Source organism: Silurus meridionalis, chromosome 27 (assembly GCF_014805685.1).
Source record: "Silurus meridionalis isolate SWU-2019-XX chromosome 27, ASM1480568v1, whole genome shotgun sequence".
Lineage (NCBI taxonomy): Eukaryota > Metazoa > Chordata > Actinopteri > Siluriformes > Siluridae > Silurus > Silurus meridionalis.
In genome coordinates, this window is record NC_060910.1 from 7830893 (window position 1) to 7852262 (window position 21370).

Genomic DNA, 21370 nt, shown 5'->3' on the forward strand with positions numbered 1-21370 from the left:
CTGACGCTTCAGTTGCTGTAAACCATCCAAGACTCATTGGTTTATTCTCAGAAAAGCTAAAATCGCTCACTGGTTCGGACAGTAATAGCACATGTTCACAAAACACATTTATATACAGTGGAACCCGGTTATCTCACCCTCGGTTACCTCGACAACCCTATTAAGTCGACGTTTTTGAAGTGGAACCGCCAAATTCTCACTTTTTCTAAGCATTTTTTATCTTTTTTTATGTCGCCGAACCCTAATATCTCGAGCACAAGGGGAAAATTTGCCATTTAACGTCGGTTATCTCGTGCAGCCGCAGAAGAACTCATGAACTGGCGGAAAAATCAAGCCTTACAGATGCTACAGGTGTTGTATTGTATACTGGTGAATCTCTGCTGTTAGTTAGTGCTAGTGTTCGTAGTGTTAGTAGGGGCGCGGCGCGGCTTTGGGAAGAAAAGAGCAGCCGGTGAGAGAGTGCGGTGGGAAGGCACTTACCGGGATACGCATGCGCGATAACAACGACCGCCGTGAACCAACATATACCAACAATAACGGACAGTGAGAGTGTGAAAGTTTAAATAGGAGCTGGTGATGATGCTAAACGAGCACCAAATGTGTGCGATTGAAGCCTGAAGCTTCAGAGAAAGCGGCCAAGAAAGCACCCGACACGCTGAAGGGGGCCGAAGGGGGCGTGGCAGGTGGATTCCTGACAGATAAACATGTACTGTATGTATTTTTATAGCATGCCTTCATCAAACAAATCGCGGCAACGCTGTTGTGTAAAAAAACCCTTCAAAAACACGTGCATGCACATTCTCATTTATTAACGCACATCATGAACATAAAGAAATTTCAAGCACGTTAATATATTGCCGCCATTTTGATTTTCGTTCATCTCGATCATCGGTTACCTCGATGCTTTTTGGCGACCCCCTAGGACATCGACATAACCCGGGTTCCACTGTATTTGGAGAAGGAAAAAAAATGTACACAGATTTATACAATACAAATATAATACAAAATACATTAAAGAGCTTGTGGAAAAAAAAAAGAAAAGATATGAAACTTGTTTTAACCAAATGTTTTAATGGGACTTAAAGCAAGTGGTTTATTAACTACAGTTTTTGAAGGCAGTGATACTTCGTTAAGACATGTTCATATGTTCTTGTGCAAATTCATTAAAGATTTATATCAATACAAATATTGATAATCACACAATTAATGACAATTAGTCAACGGACACAGGGGTGTAACGATATAGTAGATCATATACTATAATTTAATAAATGTCTTAATTCGATGTCTGTGTACTGCAGCACAGTTAAACACAGCGCATAATAAAGTCGGCTATTTCTCATAAAATAATGCTTACATTATGTGAGGTATAACAAACATTTAAATATGAGCACACACTATTTCCTGTGAAAAAATAGCTTTCTATAAAAAAAAATCAATTAAAGCACAATTGTCCCATGCGCACTATTCCAGATAATACACTAAATTGTGTACTCGTGAAAATGAGAGAAAATAAAGACATTTCCTTTAAATTACTTACAGAAGCATTTAGCTTCTCTGTAAGTTAGGATGCTGATGGACAGTGCTGTAGCGTGCTGAATATGTGGACCAAACACCACTGTTACTCCTACAAACACAACTGAAATCACCCCTTAATGAGGACAAAAATTTCAAGGTGAAGAACGTAGTAGTTACACTCATGTCTGGTGCTACACAGAGATACTTGCCTTTGACAGTCAGCAAATTGAACTAAAAGCCTGGGAATTAAACTAAATCTGAGTTTTCAAAATAAATAAATATTTTTCAAGTGTTTCAGACTCCCACTTGAAAGTCATCCCAGCTTGGCCAGAACTAAATGTTCAACTAGATGTTTTGATGTCTACTTTTCAATTCATAGCATTTATTTCAACGTATGCTGCTAAAAATCTGCATGGATCACACAAACACAGTCATGATTTAGATGCAATAATGTTGACTGTTCTAATCAAATGAAATCCCTAGGCACATTCACACAGCGCTCACATGATAAACTACAGTATTGGATCAGATTTTAATTTTGCATATCATTACACCCCTATTCAGTATATAATAAAAGTCCATATTCGATTAGCGAATTATTAGCTTCCTCCAAAGTCATTCAGATGGTTGTCTGAATCTGTGCTGATGGTCACTGAAGCGAATTGCTCCTCAAAAGGTAGGAGCTTGTGGTTGTAGTCTTTCTCCAGCATTTTCTTCCAAACCTTAACTAAGCAAAAAATACACAAGAAAATGGACTATATGAAATATTTTATACACGTTTTTATATTAATATATTTTTACAAATACTTTTTGTTAAATTTATCCTCAAGACCCTCTCGCTGCAAAACCAAAAGACCAAAGAGAGGAGTTGGACCTTATCCAGCTTCTGCTTGGTACAGTCAGCTCTTATCCAGGGGCAAAGATCTCAGTGTGTTTTAGTCGGGATAAGTGTAAACTTTTTCGGCTTCTCCCGTCAGGGGTCGCCACAGCGGATCCTCCGCATGTTTGATTTGGCACATGTTTTTACGCTGGATGCCCTTCCTAACACAACCCTCCCTAATTTATCCGGGCTTGGGATCGGCACTGAAAGTGGCTGGGGTCGGTTCCCTGACCGGGGATCGAACCCGGGCCGCAGCGGCAAAAGCGCCGCATTCAAACCACTAGACCACCAGCATTTCAGAGTTAGAGTTAGGGCTGTAAGAGGAGTTGGATTAGGTCCATCTACAGTCCATGGATTTTTGAGACTGCAGCAAAGAATATGTAATTTAACTAATCTTACTGTATTCTGGTTCTTCTGCCTCCGGGGAATCAACTGGTGGCTCCACATGTTGCTGTGTCTCAGTCTCCTCCTCCAGCTGCCCCTGAGAACTCACCTCAATGTTGGCAATCATCACCTCATAGGCTTTCCTTGCCTGTGATGTGAGCTCAATCATTTTGTGGTAATGGTCCTGTGAGGGTGAGAAATTTGTATAGTTTCCAAATACTTCCCGGCCAATATTCCAATATTAAACAATTGCACTATAAAAGTGCTTGTGAACCAAAACAGGAAAACAGATTTGCGTAGCACATGTTTCAAGCAACCTAGAACAACAATTATTACTTTAGCTGATTTAGATGTTCACGTTTTGAATGAGGAAAAGACCTGCTTTATTAGGCCTAATGAAGCCTATATAAGAATGTCCCAGTTAACCCAAATCATTTTTTAGATCTTAAATGACGACAGCACAATGAATTTTTATGAGACCCTTTGCATTACAATATGCAACCTTGTGAAAAAAATAACAAAAAAAGAAGTATATTCAGCTAAATAACTTCATGTGCTAAGGTATGGTTTATAATCTGATCAATACTGGTGCATATTACATAGGAAACATATTACAGTTTTTATTATGCTTACATTTTGTCTATATAATAATCTATTATACAATAAAAAGGTAGAATTTACAAAGTTTATATTCTATTTGTGGAGCTGCACTAAAATGGAAGCTGGATATAGGCTCCTATACCTGTGCTCCATCATAGTTGAAGATGCCCACCAGACTGACAGGAACAGCTTTGCTCACACAGCGACCTAAAGCTTTCCTTGACAAGGCAAAGACGAAGGGGACATCTTGTTCCCGACAAGTATCAATGATATTGTGAAGAGCCTCATCGAGACCACCTGCACAAAAAAAAAACGTGAAGTCATAAACATTACACTTAAAAATGTTCATTTACGACATAGTGATGGATTTTATTAAAACGGTGCAAAATGTTTTACACAAATTGCTTTACCTTGCATACTCAAATTCTGCGTTTTTTTTACAGAAACAAACAACCCAGCATGAGTGAAATTGTTTAAAGGATAAATTCAACATGAACTCCTCAACAAGCAGTAATTATAAGCTTATAAATGTCTATATTAAAAGATAGTTAATTTGTGTAACTCAACATGTGGCTTTGGCATTTTGAAAGTACACTTTTATACATAAATACCCTAAATTATGGTTATATATAGTTATAATTAGCCAAACATCTTATGAAAAGCACATATGCTACAGATGCAGCAGATGAATATGTGCAAAAATACTGGAACATAGACGTACATAATTTGTGCATCAAAGAGCATTACATCAATTTCAAATCCACACACAACCAACAACCACACACACACACAAACCACTCAGTTTGTCCCCATACCTTTAGACTGTACACGTTCACAGTTTGGAGATATGATGACACACTTGACCTTCCTGAGCTTCAGGTGTTTTAGGACCTCCCTGAGACCCATGACCAGCCGTCTCTTCATCCTGGCTTTCATGGGATCTTTCTGGTACAGCCGGTCCTGGAACCTCACCAGCTCCTTCAGCAGAGTGGTCACACACTCATCTACATCTTTACTTAACATCTGGCTGCAGTAGCTGTTAAAAGACATGAATTTAAAAGAAATATAAGTTCTGATATTTAATTAAGGTCAAACTGTCCTTTAAATGTCAAACACGTATCAATCAGGTTTTTATTTTTTGCCTAAACCTGATGTGTATGAAGAATTCCTTACTCTCTAAATTTCCTGCTGTGAATTTTCAGATTGGAATTTGAAGTCCAGTTTTTAGATGTTGCATTTTCCTCAAGGTTCTTCAGGTCTTCGGGAGATTCTTCTTGATCAACCTCCTCAACATCAATTTGGTCACCTTATATCAAAACGAACGCATAGCTCATCAATGATCCTATTCCTAATGATTAAGTCAATAATAGTTATATAAATAATAGAATAATATAATAATATAATAGAACAATAGAAAAATAATTCATATGAATTGGAATTGTATAGAAATGTGTATAGTACATAAAGAAATGATTACTTGTTGGTTCATGACAATTTTGCTCTGAACTGCTCATAGAATGACTCTCACTCGCTTGCGGTTCCACACTGACTTCGCTAGTCATTCCTGTGGGGTCTTTTTCTTCTAGCAGGCGATTCTGTTTTCTTTCTTCTCTCTCCTTCAAAATGACCTGTGCAGCAGCCAGGGCATAGTCATAATTCATAATTGTTTGGTACAGTAGACAAAACAAATTAAAAAAAAAAAAAAAAAAAAATTATATATATATATATATATATATATATATATATATATATATATATATATATATATATATATATATATTACAGCTCCTTTTGACTCGAGTAAATAACTTACTCGTTTAAGAGGTGTCGGCTTTTTAGCTTTAGGGACCTCTCGCTGCTTTCCTTTTTTCACTAAAGGGCAGGTGGAATCCAAAGGGTTGTGTGCTATTCTCTCTTGCTGCCATGAATGCTTTTTTTGAGCTGTTGACTCCTTGTGGATTACTGGTAGAGCTCCTCCCACTGAATTTAACACACAGACAAGAGGAAATTGTAAGCATCAAGGTTTATAGTTATTAATTATATGAACTAGTGCAAATTATTATTCGGCTCTTTTCACAGAAATACCTGAAAGAGTTAGAGGTTTAACATCTTGTCTGGACTTTTGAGACTGTTGTTTTTGCTCCAGAACCACCAACATGTTCCCAAGGTCAAGCTGGACAAGTGCCTTGCTCTTCTTCCCACCTGCTGGCTGGTATTCAGACAAATATATTATGGCATGAATACAACACTGTTTAGTTCCTTTAATTTAATATCACTCAATTTAAATAGCTAATAACAATAATCAATGTAATAAATTGACATATTGGTTTAAGAAACACTTTTTTTTTTTACAAATGATATTAAAATATTAATCACAGAATCCTCCTCTCTAATGAGATGAGAATTAAGATTGCTAGATATCCTGCAGTATAAAGAGTATTGTATTTAAAGTCTTATAGCACATCAGTGAGCAACAAATAGTCATCAATTATGACACAAATAAGGCTCTGAATTGCAAGTCTTCCTTTTGTTTTCGTTCTTTCTGCATTAGTTTCTCAATGGAATGTCTTTGAACATGATTTTATATATTTAATAATCCTGTTTGATTTATGTTTTTCCATTCGTGTTAGAAAATCTCCTATATAAACTATCGATCATGAACAAAGTAAAAATAAATACACATCCAACCTGCACTTTCTTTGAAGTAGCAGGCCCAGACTTGAGATCAGCAGCTTTGTGTTTTATATTCTCCAAATGCAAAACTGATCCATCTTTCACAGGTATCCCAGCACTCTCCTGTGAAACAGAAAAAAACAAATAAGAACCAAACAAATCATTATATCAATACCTTCTTATTTTAAAGCCTTTACCTGAATTCTCGGATTTAACGTATGCTTTGGTCCTTTGCTTGCACTGACAGCAGCAAGAGAGAGATCCGGAAACTCTTCTTCATCCTAAAGGTAAAATAATAATAGTTATTACACAAAAAACACAAATCCTGTCACAGTTAAACATCCAGCACATGTAGTTTAAAGTGTAAAACTTTGTTTAATTTCACATTTTCTTTGTTTAATTCTATTCGTTATGTTCAAATTACTTACCTCAATCTTGGGAGGATCCTGCTGCATCAGTACCATATTGCTTTTCTCCTGCTCTTCATCCTCACACACAGCTTTAGATTTCTTCTTTTTCTTCCTTTTCTTTTTGGCAGTTTGTTCAGCATCCTCCTTGACAGACAATGAAAATGTGACATTAATATCCGCTATAATTATTTAAACATACGATTTAGTTTCTATAATATGCATATTCCATAGTTTCACTGACACACCAAGGATGCTTTGTAAAAATATGAAGAAAAAGAAATGAAAGTTTGTTTGCAGTGAGAACATTTTAAAACCCTGTTTTGTGTTTTGAAACAGGTTCAGCAAACAAAGCAAATCTGTCAAGTTATTTTGGGAAGAGGGCAGCAGTTATTTCACAGGCAAACTGACACGAAAATGCAAAAATGCATCCCTCTTCAAATACCGATAATGATAATTGATAATATTGTAGACAATGAAAAATCTGTAAATATGGGCAGAACACCAAACAAACAAACAAAAAAAAAAACATATGCAAATACAAACTAAATTTACTAGCTGAAATATAGTGAAACTTTTTATATTTAAAAACAATTAACATAATACTAATTTTTGCTGTTGGGTAAAAAGTATAATCATTAACATTATTATTACTACTATTGTACAATTCCACATAAGTATTGCACACATTCTCTACACATACTGTGCCCTACACACATTTTGCATGAAAATTATTTTATATAAAGTAATAAAGTGTGTGTGTGTGTATATATATATATATATATATATATATATATATATATATATATATATATATATATATATATATATATATATATAACAATATTATATTACACACACACACACACACAAACCAAAAAACGTATAGGGAATTTTTCTTATGGAGTTTTATGATTTTTTTTTATAAAAATACAACTATATATTACTGTATCCTCGCAAATGTTTTCTGTGTGTGTTAAAAATGTGTAAGAGAATGATTTACAGCTTAATTTATAAAAAAAAAAAAATGTTGGGGTGGCGTCCGTTTATCGCGTTTTTTCCGTTTATCGTGCGTGGTTCTGGAACGTAATCACCGCGATAAATGGGGGATTACTGTATATGTATATATTCTTAGTGTGTTTGCTCATCAGCCTTAGCACATTTTTCACTGCCAGAGCATTTCAATTTATTTGCTGTTCATATTTTTACATATTTATCTGCACTTGTCAGTTTGCACAATTGCTTTATTTGCACTTCTGGTAGATGCTGAACTGCATTTCATTGCTGTGTACCTGTACTATGCATTGAAAAGTTCTTTTCTACTTGTCTGTCTGTCTATTATTTAGCACCAGCTCCAAGTATTCAGTGGTAGGTTTCCATTCTACCGTGCACTGAGAAATGTTTTTTTTTAATTGTCCTCTGCCATACTTACATAATAAAGACTGGATGGGAGAAAAAGCGGAACCGTTTTTCAAAATTTGCAAGCAGACTAACGGGTAACAATATTTGCCCCACCTGTGAGTTTGCATCTTGTGCAGCAGGATTCTTCTGAATGACTTTAGGAGGCTGGGAGGCAATGCTGGCCCATGATGTTGCTGGTAATTCATAAGGGTTTGGTAACACAAGCACAATGTCTGCAACAAAATAAAGAAACTTATTACACAACTTTGTTAGGAGGACACTGAGAAGTTGTGTAAAAAAAAAAAAAAAAACACAACTCAGTTCTACCCTCTGTGGCAGTCATTTTCTGTAGTGTCTTTTCTGCTGAGGCGACATGCCGTGTAGTTTCCTGTTTTGGTCCTTTATTTCCTGACGTTTCCTAAACAATAGGAAGAAAAGATCAGTTTTTCTTCCAGCCTTTTAATTTCACTATATACCGTTTATTTCATGAAGCTCCTGCAAAATTTGCTTTGCCTCTCATTGTACCTTAACAGTGGCTGCTGGTGACTCATGAGGATCTGGTGATTTGACCGAACCCCAGCAGGATTGAGCAGCTGGGATTGTGAGAGTGTTGGAATCACACAGCTCGGGAAAATCAGACAGTTTTACTTCAAAAGTCCAGCTTTTTGTAACGTCTGACTTGGTTCGCTCTTCCAATTTTGGAGCACCTCGATGGCCTTTTTTGAAGAGGGGAAAAAAAGTTGGGAAAAATAATTTAGTGTTTATCTGGGACTCCTGATATGTAGAACTCGTAGTTCTGTGTGTCCTCGTTTAATAGATTACCTCCTCTGGCTGTGTCTGGTAATCTCCTGTTTATCCTTCTTTTCTCATGTGGCTCAGCTCTTTGCCTGAACGGCTGTAAAGAGTCAAACGTTCAATGATGACGTACCCAAAAAGTGATAAAACAGCATTCTTTTTCTTTTACAGTGAGAAGGATGATACTCTGAACTGAGTTAAGTTAAACACAACATTTACAGCGATTGAAAAAGAGCTACAGTTGTAAAAGGACCTTTCCAGTGTGTTCTGATGTGCCTCGTTTTTGGGTCGGGTCATTCTGAAGACTCCATTTCCCTCCCTGCTGCTGCAAACTAGCAGGAACGAGTCCCTTTGGTCCGCTGTAACCTTGACTGTCTGATATTGCTAAGCGTTGTTTTCTCTCAAACCAGTTCTCCGTAGAGGAACGGCTTGGACGATCTCTAGATATGGATCTGAAACATGAACAGTCAGATGTGGAAATTCTCCTTGGGCTTAAATGTAATAATATATTACACTATGAAACAGACCTTTTCAAGCTTTCCTGCATTTTGAATCTCAGTTATAAGCTTTGTCTCGGGTCAGTCAGATCCTTGAAAGCTTCTGATCCAAAGGCATTATCAGGCTTTGAGAGGGGGGAAAAAAGACAAATATCATCAGTTGAAATAACAACAAACTGGTCATGTTTGGTATCACGAAGATGAATTTTACTTCCTGTCTTTGTTTTCCAAACTAATAACCAGCCATACAGAACCATAACACATCTGTTATTTGGACGGACGGACAGACAGACAGACAGACAGACAGACAGACAGACAGCTCTTAAAAATTAAATGTATATCTAGACACAGTTTATGAGAAAACTGGCCACCTCTCTAAGTTTATTCTGACGCAGCAGATGGTACAAGTTATTAATCTACCGCTTTACAGTTCGCCAGCATGGCTGCTGTTTATAAGTAACTGTTCTCTGAGAGTCACACTTGTGGCATTAATGAGCGCTCACCCTCTCTGAGTCACAAACACAAACACATTAGCTCCGGCTGCTAACACTGCGCCATTGCTCAGCATGCAGTCAACGAGCTACAAACTAAAGTCCTCAATGCCACACTTACATTTGTCTCCCGAAAGGCTGGACTGTGATTGATATATATATTCTCTCTATCCTTTAGCATATTCATTACATCGCCTGAAAGAGTTGTCCCTACTCTCTGTGTGCTCAGGTCAAACTTCACCACAGAAAGAACTCAAGTTGTGGCACTCTTATTTTGAAATGGGGAAATGCCGGAAGTGAGTGACGCGATCTTTTACACACGGACCGCTGTTGTTTATAAATATATTAGATGATAGATAGATAGATAGATAGATAGATAGATAGATAGATAGATAGATAGATAGATAGATAGATAGATAGATAGATAGATAGATAGATAGATAGATAGATAGATATCAAAAAATCAGAAAATCAGCCACCAACAAACAATAATAAACAAAACACATAAATAAAGTTTATTTGTTTTGTTTATGTTTGTTTGAAGTCTGCCAATTGTTATTGTAAGGAACATTAAACAAATAAAAAAGAAATTCTAGGTTTACAAAAAATCAACATGAGTTGGAAAGAGAAAAGGATGTAATAAAATGATTGAAAATAAAATAAATAATAAACAAATACATTAATAAAAAGATTAATTATATAAATAGATATATTTTTCGACATTTAATGTGTTAAAATAAACAATTATTATTAACTAATTTTTATTTACTGTTTTACTTTACACACAATAATCTCTTTAAATGTGTTGTAATGTTTAAGAGTCGCCGTTAGAGGGCGATATCTGCTTCAGCGCCTCATAGCTGCTTTTCTTCGTGATCTCTCTGAAGTACGCTCCTCATAAAGTTGCCATGTTAGGTTGAATCATCAACTAGACAATATGTATACCTGTTTTACCTTTTAATACGCGTTTCCGTACAGACGCAATTCCGAGCGATCAAGTAGAAAGTAGTTTCCAAAAGCTGAAAAATGTAGAAAGATTCAGATGTAAGTGAACTTTAAAAAAATTACATAAGAAAAAGGGTTAATATGTGTATTTTGGCAACCTCTAATACCCGGTCACACTAATCTCTATCTCGTGTATTTTGAGTGTGATTTTTACCGGAAAGGAAAATTCTGATGGACTGTTGGAAGTTATGACTTTTTTTTATTACTATCACTTGAATAGTAAAAGTGTGACGACACAGGAGGTGAGATCACTCAGCAGTGTTAATGTGTAAAAGCAGATGACGTCACAAAAGGTGCGCTCACTCTCCGGTGGAAACGTGTAATGCTGTAAAGGAGGAACAGTACAGAAGATGTCACTGAATGTCATCACTCAAACCTTATTTATCACACTTACAAAAATGCTCAGGCGAGAGCTTTTGTTCATGTCAGGATTTTTAAATCGTCACAACATGTCCAGCGAAGTAACAGCAACATCAAGCACTTCTAAGACTAAGAAACTGGTATGTTCACTTATTACTTTTCTTGTGCATCTCTGATCATCACTAATATTTACACACTGCACTGCTGAGTTGTAGAAGTGTTTCCCATTCTATTCATAATAGAGTTCAACAGTGGTGAATGAAGTACACACATCCTGTAGTTAAGTTAAAGTAGAGATAAAATATAACTCCAATAAAAGTAAAAGTATCTCTTTAAACTTGAGTAAAAGTACAAAAGTATTTCCCTTCATTATGTTCTTAAATATCGAATGTATTATAATTTATTATGGCTTTATTATGAAATTTTTGAGACTCTTAATCATCTTAATTTATGTAAAAATACTATAGTGTTACTCTTTGCACACCAGTCTATCAATAGAATGATATTAATTAGTCAAACACACTAAACACACTGCTGTTTAGGGGCCTTGCTCAGGGGCCCCAAACAGTCGCAGCTATAGCAGAGATTCCCAAACCTTTTCTTATGAAGAACCAAAAATTAAACTTGACCTGGGCCATAGGTTGAAGTAAATATTCTTGCTGCGATTCTTTGAGAAAGCTGAAGACTTATCTTTCATAATGATGACAAATACTGTATATTTGTCTTAAAACAGCAGTCAGTTTCATCTTGTCTGTGTGTCGCTGCCTCGATCTAACCACAGTCACAATTCATGCTGTACCTGCAGATTAAAGTGGCATGTAAAAAGTTATGTTTCATTCCCTACATTTATTTCATTTTACTTTTATTGCAGCTTAAAAATAAAACAAAAAAACTGTTTTGGATTTAATGCCATTTTTTACTCTTGTTTCCCAAAGTCTTATGTTTGTCATGGAGGGTCAAATTAAAGGTCATATTTGCTCTATAGATATGAAACTATTATTTATTGTGCGTTTTGCCTTTTAAGAGCCAAAACAGGTTCAGTTGCAATGGAGACGCAATTTGCTGACACAGTTTGATTAATGAATGATTCCCTATATATATATATATATATATATATATATATATATATATATATATATATATATATAAAGAGAGAGATAAAGAGATATAGAGATATAGATATAGAGAGTATTGCTATCTGATCAAATCTGTGTATCATATATTTTCAGGTGGTAGGTCTCGGTAACCCTGGAATGAACAGCACACGACACAGTGTTGGCATGGCCGTGATCGCAGCCCTGGCAGAGCGTCTGGGAGTGTCCGATCAGTGGAAATCAGACAGACACGTATCAGGAGAGGTTATTGTTTCAGTTTATCAGGACACACAAGTCGTGCTTCTCCGGCCAAAGCTGCTCATGAATGTCAATGGAGTGAGCGTGGCGAGGGCAGGTGAGTGAAACCAGTTTCACAAATAAAATATTAAATAGATATTTAATATTCACAATTTAAATTTATGAGTGCATCAGCGAACGTGTAAACAAATGTTTAGCGTAGAGTAAATATTTACATAACTGTGTATTGTATCTCTTGTGATTGCTGTCGTTGCTCGTTTTTTAGCACACAAATTTAATATCCGACCGGAGCACATCGTTTTGGTACACGATGAACTCGACAAACCACTCGGGACGATTGGCATCAAACACGGAGGGAGCGCAAGGTCAGTGACAAATTGTTGTAAATATTTTAAACAAACACCAATTAAATCTGAGTCTTTTGGTTATGTCACTTAACAAATCCAAAATTAGATGATGCATGCAGGATTTATTAATGCTGATTATTGAGTTTCAGATATTCAAATTGAAATATCACTAACAAAACATTTTACATAATTACAAATAATATTTCATTTTAAGATCAGTCTAATGCTTGTATTAAGTGAAAGTGAAATGCCTGTATAGTGGTTTCAACCATATAAATCAGGTACAGTGCAAAGTAAAACAAAACAACATTAGTATATGACCAAGATACATTAAACAACACAATGATAAAAGCCGACCTGAACACAGGACTACACACAAACAATGTAAGTGCAATAAATGCCCAAAAAAATTAAACTATGAGTATTATACAGTACAGCAAAATATATTCAACTATGTGGTACAGTGCACGTGTTTTTACAAAATCAAATTCAGAAACCACTGATTTATTATAGTATAATATTAGTGTGCAAGTCCCAGCTGAATATGGCATAACACTCCCGATATTCACCACTAGAGGGCATTATGACCCAAATACTGTGCTGTTACCACTGATCTCCAGCTTACATTCTCAGCTGTTTGCAGTTGACAGTCATTAACATCTCACTGTTTATCCTCTAATAGTTTCCAGAGCATTTCTCTCGCGCTCTCTGTTTTTCTTTTTTTTGTGATTTGGCTTAGGTTAGTAATGTTAAGAAACATATACGTAAGGATTTATACATAGTTTTTAAATGATTTATTAATATATTATAAACCTGATCATATTTTACTATATCAAAGCTACTATCATGTTAGGCCAAAGCCAGCATTACTGCATTCGTGGATTATCATAAACTCTGTTAACCATAAGGTTTAACTGTTAACCACCCCTCTAAAATAACTGTAAAGATTGCTGTTTATATATTCAGCAAATACACACAATAAAATCACCTTTTTTAGCTGCTAAATTTGAAAGCGTATGATTTTCCATTTCGTATAACATCTTTATAGCTTGCATAAATGATCCATATCACTCTTGACATTTGTTTTTTTAGTATTTCTGATTCAGAGCCGAATTTATGGACCCTTGCAGCAATAAAAAGCATGAACAAATAGGAAAAACTCTAAATGAGAAAACAGCAGAATCAACAAAATATTTTTTTTTTTTACTTTCATGTGCCAGATATAAATCTTACTAGAACCATGAGAGAATGCTTTTATTACATTCATACTTTAGCATAGGGGAGCATTGGATGGGATGTTTGAGTCGTATTCAGTAGATATTTTTTTCTTTTTTGAGAGCTAAAGCCGACTGACTTCATTAGAGAACGTTAAAATGAGTGCGATCAAAAATTTGGTCAGAATTCTTTCGAAAGCATGTAGGAGTGGGTTTTTTGTCAAATTGTCCTGCACACTTTTCTAATGTGTTAGCAATAAACTTGTGGTGTTGCACAAACAAACTAGCATTTCATTATATAGTTATGTCAATAATCATACTAATGGTGTCTGAGAGTCAGATGCTGATTATACAATATATTATGATTGTTTGTTCATTCTGACTTGAGTCTCTCTGATTGTTTTATTGACAGAGGTCACAATGGTGTCCGGTCCTGTATTGACTGTCTTCATACTGATGTAAGTCAGAGATTTTTTGACAACCAATAATGAAAAAAAACCTCAAAGGTCACTGATGTTTTCTTAATGTGCTCTAAATTGTGACAGGTTATGCCACGACTACGAATCGGTATCAGCCGGCCCCCAGGAAACACGCCTGTGGACAGATATGTTTTGGGGCGTTTTTCTAAAGAAGAGGAAATAATTTTAAGCTCTGTAGTTAAGCAAAGTGTGGCCCTTTTATTAGCACAAATTACAGATCAGCAACCCCAACTGACTTCAGCAGGGGGCATGAGAGCAAAACAGAAGAGGAAAGAGCAGAAAAAGAGAACATCACTTGCAGTCCAGGAACCTGAAGAAACGCCAGACAGAACTGACCTCAAATGTCAATAAATTAAATGATTATAAACTCATGACTCTGCTGATTGTGGATGTTTGTATTGTGAAAATTGAATAAATGACAGCTCTGTTTTGAGAAAATATACAGCAGGGAAAAGGAAAAGTATAATAAACACAAATTTACAGATAAGTTTCCTGACAGCAATGTTTTATGATTTATCTAAATTATAATGTAGTTATTTAAACTAGATATTCCTCATTCAATAATGCTTTAGGTAATAAAAAGAAAAAGGGGTGGGGGGGTGGGGTGGGGCGTCAAATAAGTTGTAGACGCATTAACAGGACATTACATACAGTACTCAGTCCAATGTCAACTAAACATTTACATTTATGTCAATGGGCAAACATCCAGAGCGACTTACGACTGAGCAGTTTATGGTTAAGTTTCAGTGGCAGCTTGGTGGTGCTGGGATTTGAACTTGTGACCTTCCAATCCTCCAGTACAGGTCAATGCCTCAACCATTAATCTTCCACCTATCAAAATCATTGGACTATCGCTACATTTACATTTACAGCATTTTTCAGATGGCCTTATCCAAAGTGACTTACATTTATCGCATTCATACAACTGAGCATCTATGCAGCTAACTTTGCAGTTTGTGTTGCTGGGATCTGAACTTATGACCTTTGGATAGGCACCACAAAAAATCTAATTAGTAGACCAATAACACATCAACTCCTCTGGATTGTATTATTGTTTTTGCATTTAAACACTGAATCAGACATGCCTACAGTGTGTTTTAGCATCCTAATAAAGAATTACTGTATAGTTCATTAGCAGATTTGGTCAGTAGCTGAGTATATGGCTGTGACTTTTATTTGTCTATATTTACCACTAGTGGAGTAACAGAGATTAGCCTTCAGTGTGTGATTTTTCACACAAATTCTACATTTATTTGGCTGACCAGATTAGATCTTTTATCAGCCTGGCTTCAGCATGCACATTATGCTTGATGTTTCTGTGTTCGACTGTTGACTCTGCTGTATTTTAAGCTTCGTCCCTACTGATGTACTTCACAATGACGTTATTTATTTGGCAGTCGCTTTATCTAAAGTGAGGCTAAATACAATTTGAGCATAGAGCTGATAAAGAAACTGAGTGAACCATCAGTGACAAGTGCTCCAAGACACCATTTTTAATATCTGAAACAAATGAGTCATAGCTGCAAGACAAAGAACATTTCTAAATGTAAGGGTGGGAGTAAATACTACCACTCAGGAACGACACACTAAATCCCAACCAGTCAGTCGAATAAAACAAGCTTTTAGGAAAGTTTACATGCATCAATAATGTAATATACTTATGGGATCTTTACAGGTTCTTTGTATGGTTATGGGGTCTTAGTGTTTTTCTGATAGGAAAACACTGTAGCTTTCTACATAGAACCTTTTAATGGTTTCCCCAAGGGAGCACGTGTGTAGGTCATCGATAGCCATGACCGTTAATGGCAAAAGAGTAAACTCCTAGATATAGTCGAGTGTGACGGCTTGAAAACCCTAAGAGAACCTTCATTTCCCAACCCTGGCTTTGGAGAATCGTTTGTCCTGGACATTTTAGTGTTGCATTTACACTCTCGTTCCAACTCAGAAAGAGCTGTGAATTTGCAGGTTAGTCGAGCATTCGTATTATTAGTATTTTAAAATAAAAAGTTTGCAAGACCGGGATACTCAACTAACAGGTATGGGAATCTGTACCTTAGAACTAAATGAACATAAAGACATAAAAAATTATTTTGCGTGTGTGTAGTATTGCAATTAATAAATAATCAGAAGATTTCTACAAATAATTTTCTTTTCTAAATGTTGACAAATACAATTATATATATACATAGGTGTCTAATGTGGACATCACACCCACATGTGTTTCTTCCCCAAATGTTGGTACAAAATTAAAAGCACAAAGTAGTTGAGAATGTCATTGTATTCTGTACCATTACAGTTTCCCTTCAATGGAATTAACTTTCTTTCGACTTCTCCCGTTAGGGGTCGCCACAGCAGGCCATCTACATGTTAGATTTGGCACATGTTTTACGCTGGATGCCCTTACTAACGCAACCCTCCCCATTTATCCGGGCTTGGGACCGGCACTAAGGCTTGTGCAACTCTAATGGCTGGGGTTGGTTCCCTGACCGGGGATCGAACCCGGGCCGCAGCGGTGAGAGCGCCGCATACTAACCACTAGACCACCAGGAAACCTTCGTGTTTTCCTTCAATGGAATTAAGGGGCCTAAATGTGTTTCAGCATAACAATGCCCCTGTGCAAAGCAAAGGTCCAGGATGACAAGGTTGGTGTCACTCAAGTGTCCTGTACAGAACCCTGACCTCATTCCTACTAAACACCTTTGCAATGATCTGAAACACAAACTGTACCCCAGGCCTCCTTACATAACATCAAGTGCCTGACCTCACTAATACTTTTTTGTACGCATGAACACTAATCCCCACAGCCCCCATTTGAAATAGAAGAATAGGGTTATTTTTATCAACATTTTATCACATTGTTAGATATTTATTAAGATACAGTTATAATCTATTTACATGATTACACAAGGTGACAACTTTGATCAAATTTGATAATTTGAAATTTTATAAAAAATATAAATATATATATATATTTAAAATAATAGTATGCCTTTTTTGTTTATTAAAAAATGGACACACAAACCTTATACTCGGTACATTCCACGTGTTTTGCTTTTGAGATTAAATACAGTACATATATACAGTGGTGTAAAAAAGTGTTTTCCCCCCTTCCTGATTTCTTATTTTTTTGCATGTTTGTCACACTTAAATGTTTCAGATCATCAGACTAATTTAAATATTAATCAAAGACAACTACATGGCCCTGTGTGAAAAAGTGTTTGCCCCCTAAACCTAATAACTGGTTGAGCCACCCTTAGCAGCAACAACTGCAATCAAGCGTTTGCGATAACTTACAATAAGTCTGTTACAGCCACACTGGAGGGTTTTCGAGTGTGAACCGCCTTTTAAGGTAATGCCACAGCATCAGGTCAGGACTTTGACTAGGCCACTGCAAAGTCTTCATTTAGTTTTTCTTCAGCCATTCAGAGGTGGACTTGCTGGTGTGTTTTGGATCATTTTCCTGCTGCAGAACCCAAGTTCGCTTCAGCTTGAGGTCACGAACAGATGGCCGGACATTCTCCTTCAGGATTTTTTGGTAAACAGCAGAATTCATGGTTCTATTTATCACCCCAGACCATCACACTACCACCACCATATTTTATTGTTGGTATGATGTTCTTTTTTTGAAATGTGGTGTTACTTTTATGCCAGACATAATGGGACACACACCTTCCAAAAAGTTCAACTTTTTTTTTCGTTAGTCCACAGATTATTTTCCCTTCCCGTCTTGAGGATCATCAAAATGTTTTCTGGCAAAACTGAGACTGAGACGATATTTTTTTCCCCCAATAATAAAAACCTTTATTTAAAAACTGCATGTTGTGTTCATTTTTGTTATCTTTTACTAATATTTAAATTAGTTTGATAATCTGAAACATTAAAGTGTGACAAACATGCAAAAAAAAATAAGAAATCAAACACTTTTTCAGACCACTGTAAGTGTATGAGCGACCCAGTACAATGAAATATCATGAAATAACAGCAGGAACAATATACGTTGTGTTTGGCACAGATGGCAATGCAGAGAAAAGGTTTTAGAAAAGGCTCATTTGTGTGTTCATTGATTCACAATCATCTGCCTGCAGTAACTGGCAATTTGAATAACATTAACTTTGGTGTTTATTCAAGACATTTAAGCAAATATAACACAAGTTCCCTTGTATAAATAAAAAAATGCTTCTTTTTTTTTCATTCGTTTTCATTTATTCCTATATTACACATATTGCTGTTGACTTCCTGCTGAAGATGATGCTACAAGGCTCTGTCTAAAGAGAGTAGGTGTAAATCAATGTGTTAGTCCTATAGTCTATCCGGGTTTCTCACCTCCTTATCACTACATTCTCCCCAAACATATTAAGTTTTTCATATCAACCTTCATGGTAATGCCATCAACAATGTAATCACACTCATCTGTTTTAACATAAATACAAGCACAGAGTCTTTGTTGTAACTCCAAGAAACTCCAACCATGTTGCACTCTTTAGTATTTAGTCAATTTAGTATTTTTTCATTAATATGACAAAGTTGATTAGAAAAAGATCTAGTAGTCCCTTATTGAGTAACTCTAGAACCAAAGAACTTTCAGAGTGTTTTACTAGAAAAGATTTCTTAATTTATACGAGTAAATGCCTTGTCTATTCACCATTGATAAACCATTAATTATAGAAGAACTGTTTATTATTTTGTCCAGAACAATTTAGTATGATTTTTTTAAATCTTAGTAAATATAAATGTCCCCTCATGGGTCAGCAGTTCTTGCAATGAATATGTTTTTGTGATTTATTTTTAATGACTGAATTGTTATATATGGAACCTCTAAAGGTTCACACAGAAGAGCACTCAGTGTCAGTATTGCTTTTTTCCACAGAAAATTCTTGTAAGCTGTTTTTTTTCCAAAAGAACGTAGATAGCAAGCTTTAAGTCTTTACATGCCTCTCTTAGTGGCAAATATGTTGTAATCTAAATCCTTAATACTATACACTCATATACATTGATGCTATATTTCAAGCTTGTGTTAAAAAAAACACGAAATCTGTAAATCATCAAAGTCTAGCAGTAAATCTATATAAAACCTACGATCAGATATTTAAAGCTTTTCCTTCACCGACAGAGACAATAGTGGAAGGAACACAAGCCTCACTTCTAATACTTATGATAGATCTTCTGCATTTTCACTTCAGAGCCTTGAAAAAACACTCTTTTGAGCTTTTCTTTTTCACACACTTTTTTCCCAGCCTCACAGAGTGGCAGCATTGGTCAGATCAATCATACTTCCACCAATCCTTTCCTAGGAGGTCAGAGGTCATTGGCCGGCTGGACACTAGGCTAATAGAAAACTGTTAATTTATTCGGTTGAGAGTCTCACTGGGGGTTTGGCTAAAGACTTATACATAAAATAAAACATAAAATAAACAAGTTTTTTAATTATAAGTTGCAACTGTAAAGTATTTCATATTTAACAGATTATTATTATATTTTAATTATGAAATGGTTTGATTATAAGAATGATTAAATTACAATTATCTCAAATGTATTTAGAATAAATCTATTTTAATGTACATTTCATTTGTAAGGTGGGACAATTCGCAAAACATTATTTTGAAAAGTTAAAGGTTTTTAAAACTGTGTTGACCAAAGGGGCTTGCTTGAGAAGTACTCGTCTACACAGAGAAGCAACTACAGGACACCATTATATTTATTTTATGTCAAAATCTCAATGTCCCGAAACCTTAAATATACATACCCATAACATACGTGTTCTCATGTGGTTCATTGCATGTTTTAGGGTTTTGCTTTGAACCTATTTTAAAAGAAACCCATGTAAATTTCCAGTTGTCCTGTTCATCATATTGACTTTTAAACATCTAAGACAGAAAATAATATTCAAAATGACCTACTTTCAATACAGCCATATTGTTGGGGAATGAAAAAGACAAAAAAACTAAATAAAATGATTTGCCTTTTACACTCGTGCCTGAAATTGAGTATTAGTACAAATAAGATTAGTACAAATAAGTTCAATTTTGTATATTTCACCAATTTTTTTGTCTATTTTCAGGACATGACAAGAAAATAACTGATGTTATACAATGTTGAAAAAGCTTATAGCGAGAACTTGATGTAGTAATCTCTATGAGAGGAATGATAATGAAGTCTATACACTCCTTGCCAAATATGTTATTAATGGTAATGCAACACAAACCACTGGTCAGAAAATGAGCTTGAATGTCTACTACTGCTAACTTATTTAAAATTACTGCAATAATCTGAAAAACCATAAACAGGTGATTTCACTTATATAGTGTCCATATGCAAAAGTGAAACGAATGATGAATTATTTGTATTTTTAAATGAGCACAAAACTGGATATACATGTCAGGGTGTAAAAAATATAAAAAATATATATCTTCTAGCATCTTTAAAAATAGGTCATCATTTGGTTCTTTGTACACCTGATGCAGCTCATCATGGGCCTGACAACAAGCTCATAAATGAAATTACAAGATATGCTTCATTTAGTGCTGATTGTCTAACAACTGATTTGTTCTTAGGATCATTTAAAGGTTATTTGTTTTGCTTTTGTGTGTGTGTGTGTGTGTGTGTGTGTGTGTGTGTGTGTGTGTGTGTGCGCGTGTGTGTGTGTGTGTGTGTGTGTGTGTGTGTTTCATTTATTTATTTATATTTATTTATTATAGATTATTTTTCCCTAGAAGTTTATTTGAAAATGATGATTGAAAAATCATCATTTGACGTATTAAGTGTCAGATTTGTTCTTTTTTTAATTTTTTAATTTTTAATTTTTAGGAAAAATGCATTTCAGAAGAAAGAAAGAGAGAGGGGAAAAAGCAGTGATAAGTGTCATAGATAAAGGAGTTCGGTGGCATATAGTGCTGATATGATAATCTTGGAGTGAAGCACGCTTTAAGTCTGAGTGCTTTCCAAATGACACTCGCATTTAAAATGCGTT

At 35.5% G+C, this 21370-nt stretch overlaps 2 protein-coding genes across 4 annotated transcripts; one reads left to right on the forward strand and one right to left on the reverse strand.

Annotated features, from left to right (window-relative positions):
• Window positions 1-1051: 1051 nt before the first annotated feature.
• On the reverse strand, window positions 1052-9924 carry LOC124381020 (selenocysteine insertion sequence-binding protein 2-like). 3 transcript variants are annotated; one of them, XM_046842391.1, is made up of 18 exons: window positions 9768-9924; window positions 9186-9280; window positions 8912-9110; window positions 8686-8758; window positions 8389-8579; window positions 8191-8281; window positions 7978-8096; window positions 6484-6609; window positions 6253-6336; window positions 6071-6178; window positions 5468-5591; window positions 5196-5362; window positions 4860-5010; window positions 4556-4688; window positions 4198-4418; window positions 3525-3679; window positions 2798-2966; window positions 1052-2245 (listed from the first exon to the last, which is right to left on the reverse strand). In XM_046842391.1, exons 2-18 carry the CDS (start codon window positions 9203-9205, stop codon window positions 2118-2120), a joined length of 2259 nt encoding a protein of 752 aa, XP_046698347.1. In that variant the 5' UTR covers window positions 9206-9280; window positions 9768-9924; the 3' UTR covers window positions 1052-2117. The 3 variants fall into 3 exon arrangements, with proteins under 3 accessions (XP_046698347.1, XP_046698348.1, XP_046698349.1); XM_046842392.1 differs by lacking the exon at window positions 9768-9924 and adding an exon at window positions 9659-9725; XM_046842393.1 differs by lacking the exon at window positions 9768-9924 and adding an exon at window positions 9527-9624.
• A 579-nt stretch (window positions 9925-10503) lies between these two features.
• ptrh1 (peptidyl-tRNA hydrolase 1 homolog) lies at window positions 10504-14774 on the forward strand. The gene is made up of 5 exons (XM_046841858.1): window positions 10504-11151; window positions 12241-12460; window positions 12629-12728; window positions 14337-14382; window positions 14470-14774. Exons 1-5 carry the CDS (start codon window positions 11002-11004, stop codon window positions 14752-14754), a joined length of 801 nt encoding a protein of 266 aa, XP_046697814.1. The 5' UTR covers window positions 10504-11001; the 3' UTR covers window positions 14755-14774.
• Window positions 14775-21370: the final 6596 nt, after the last annotated feature.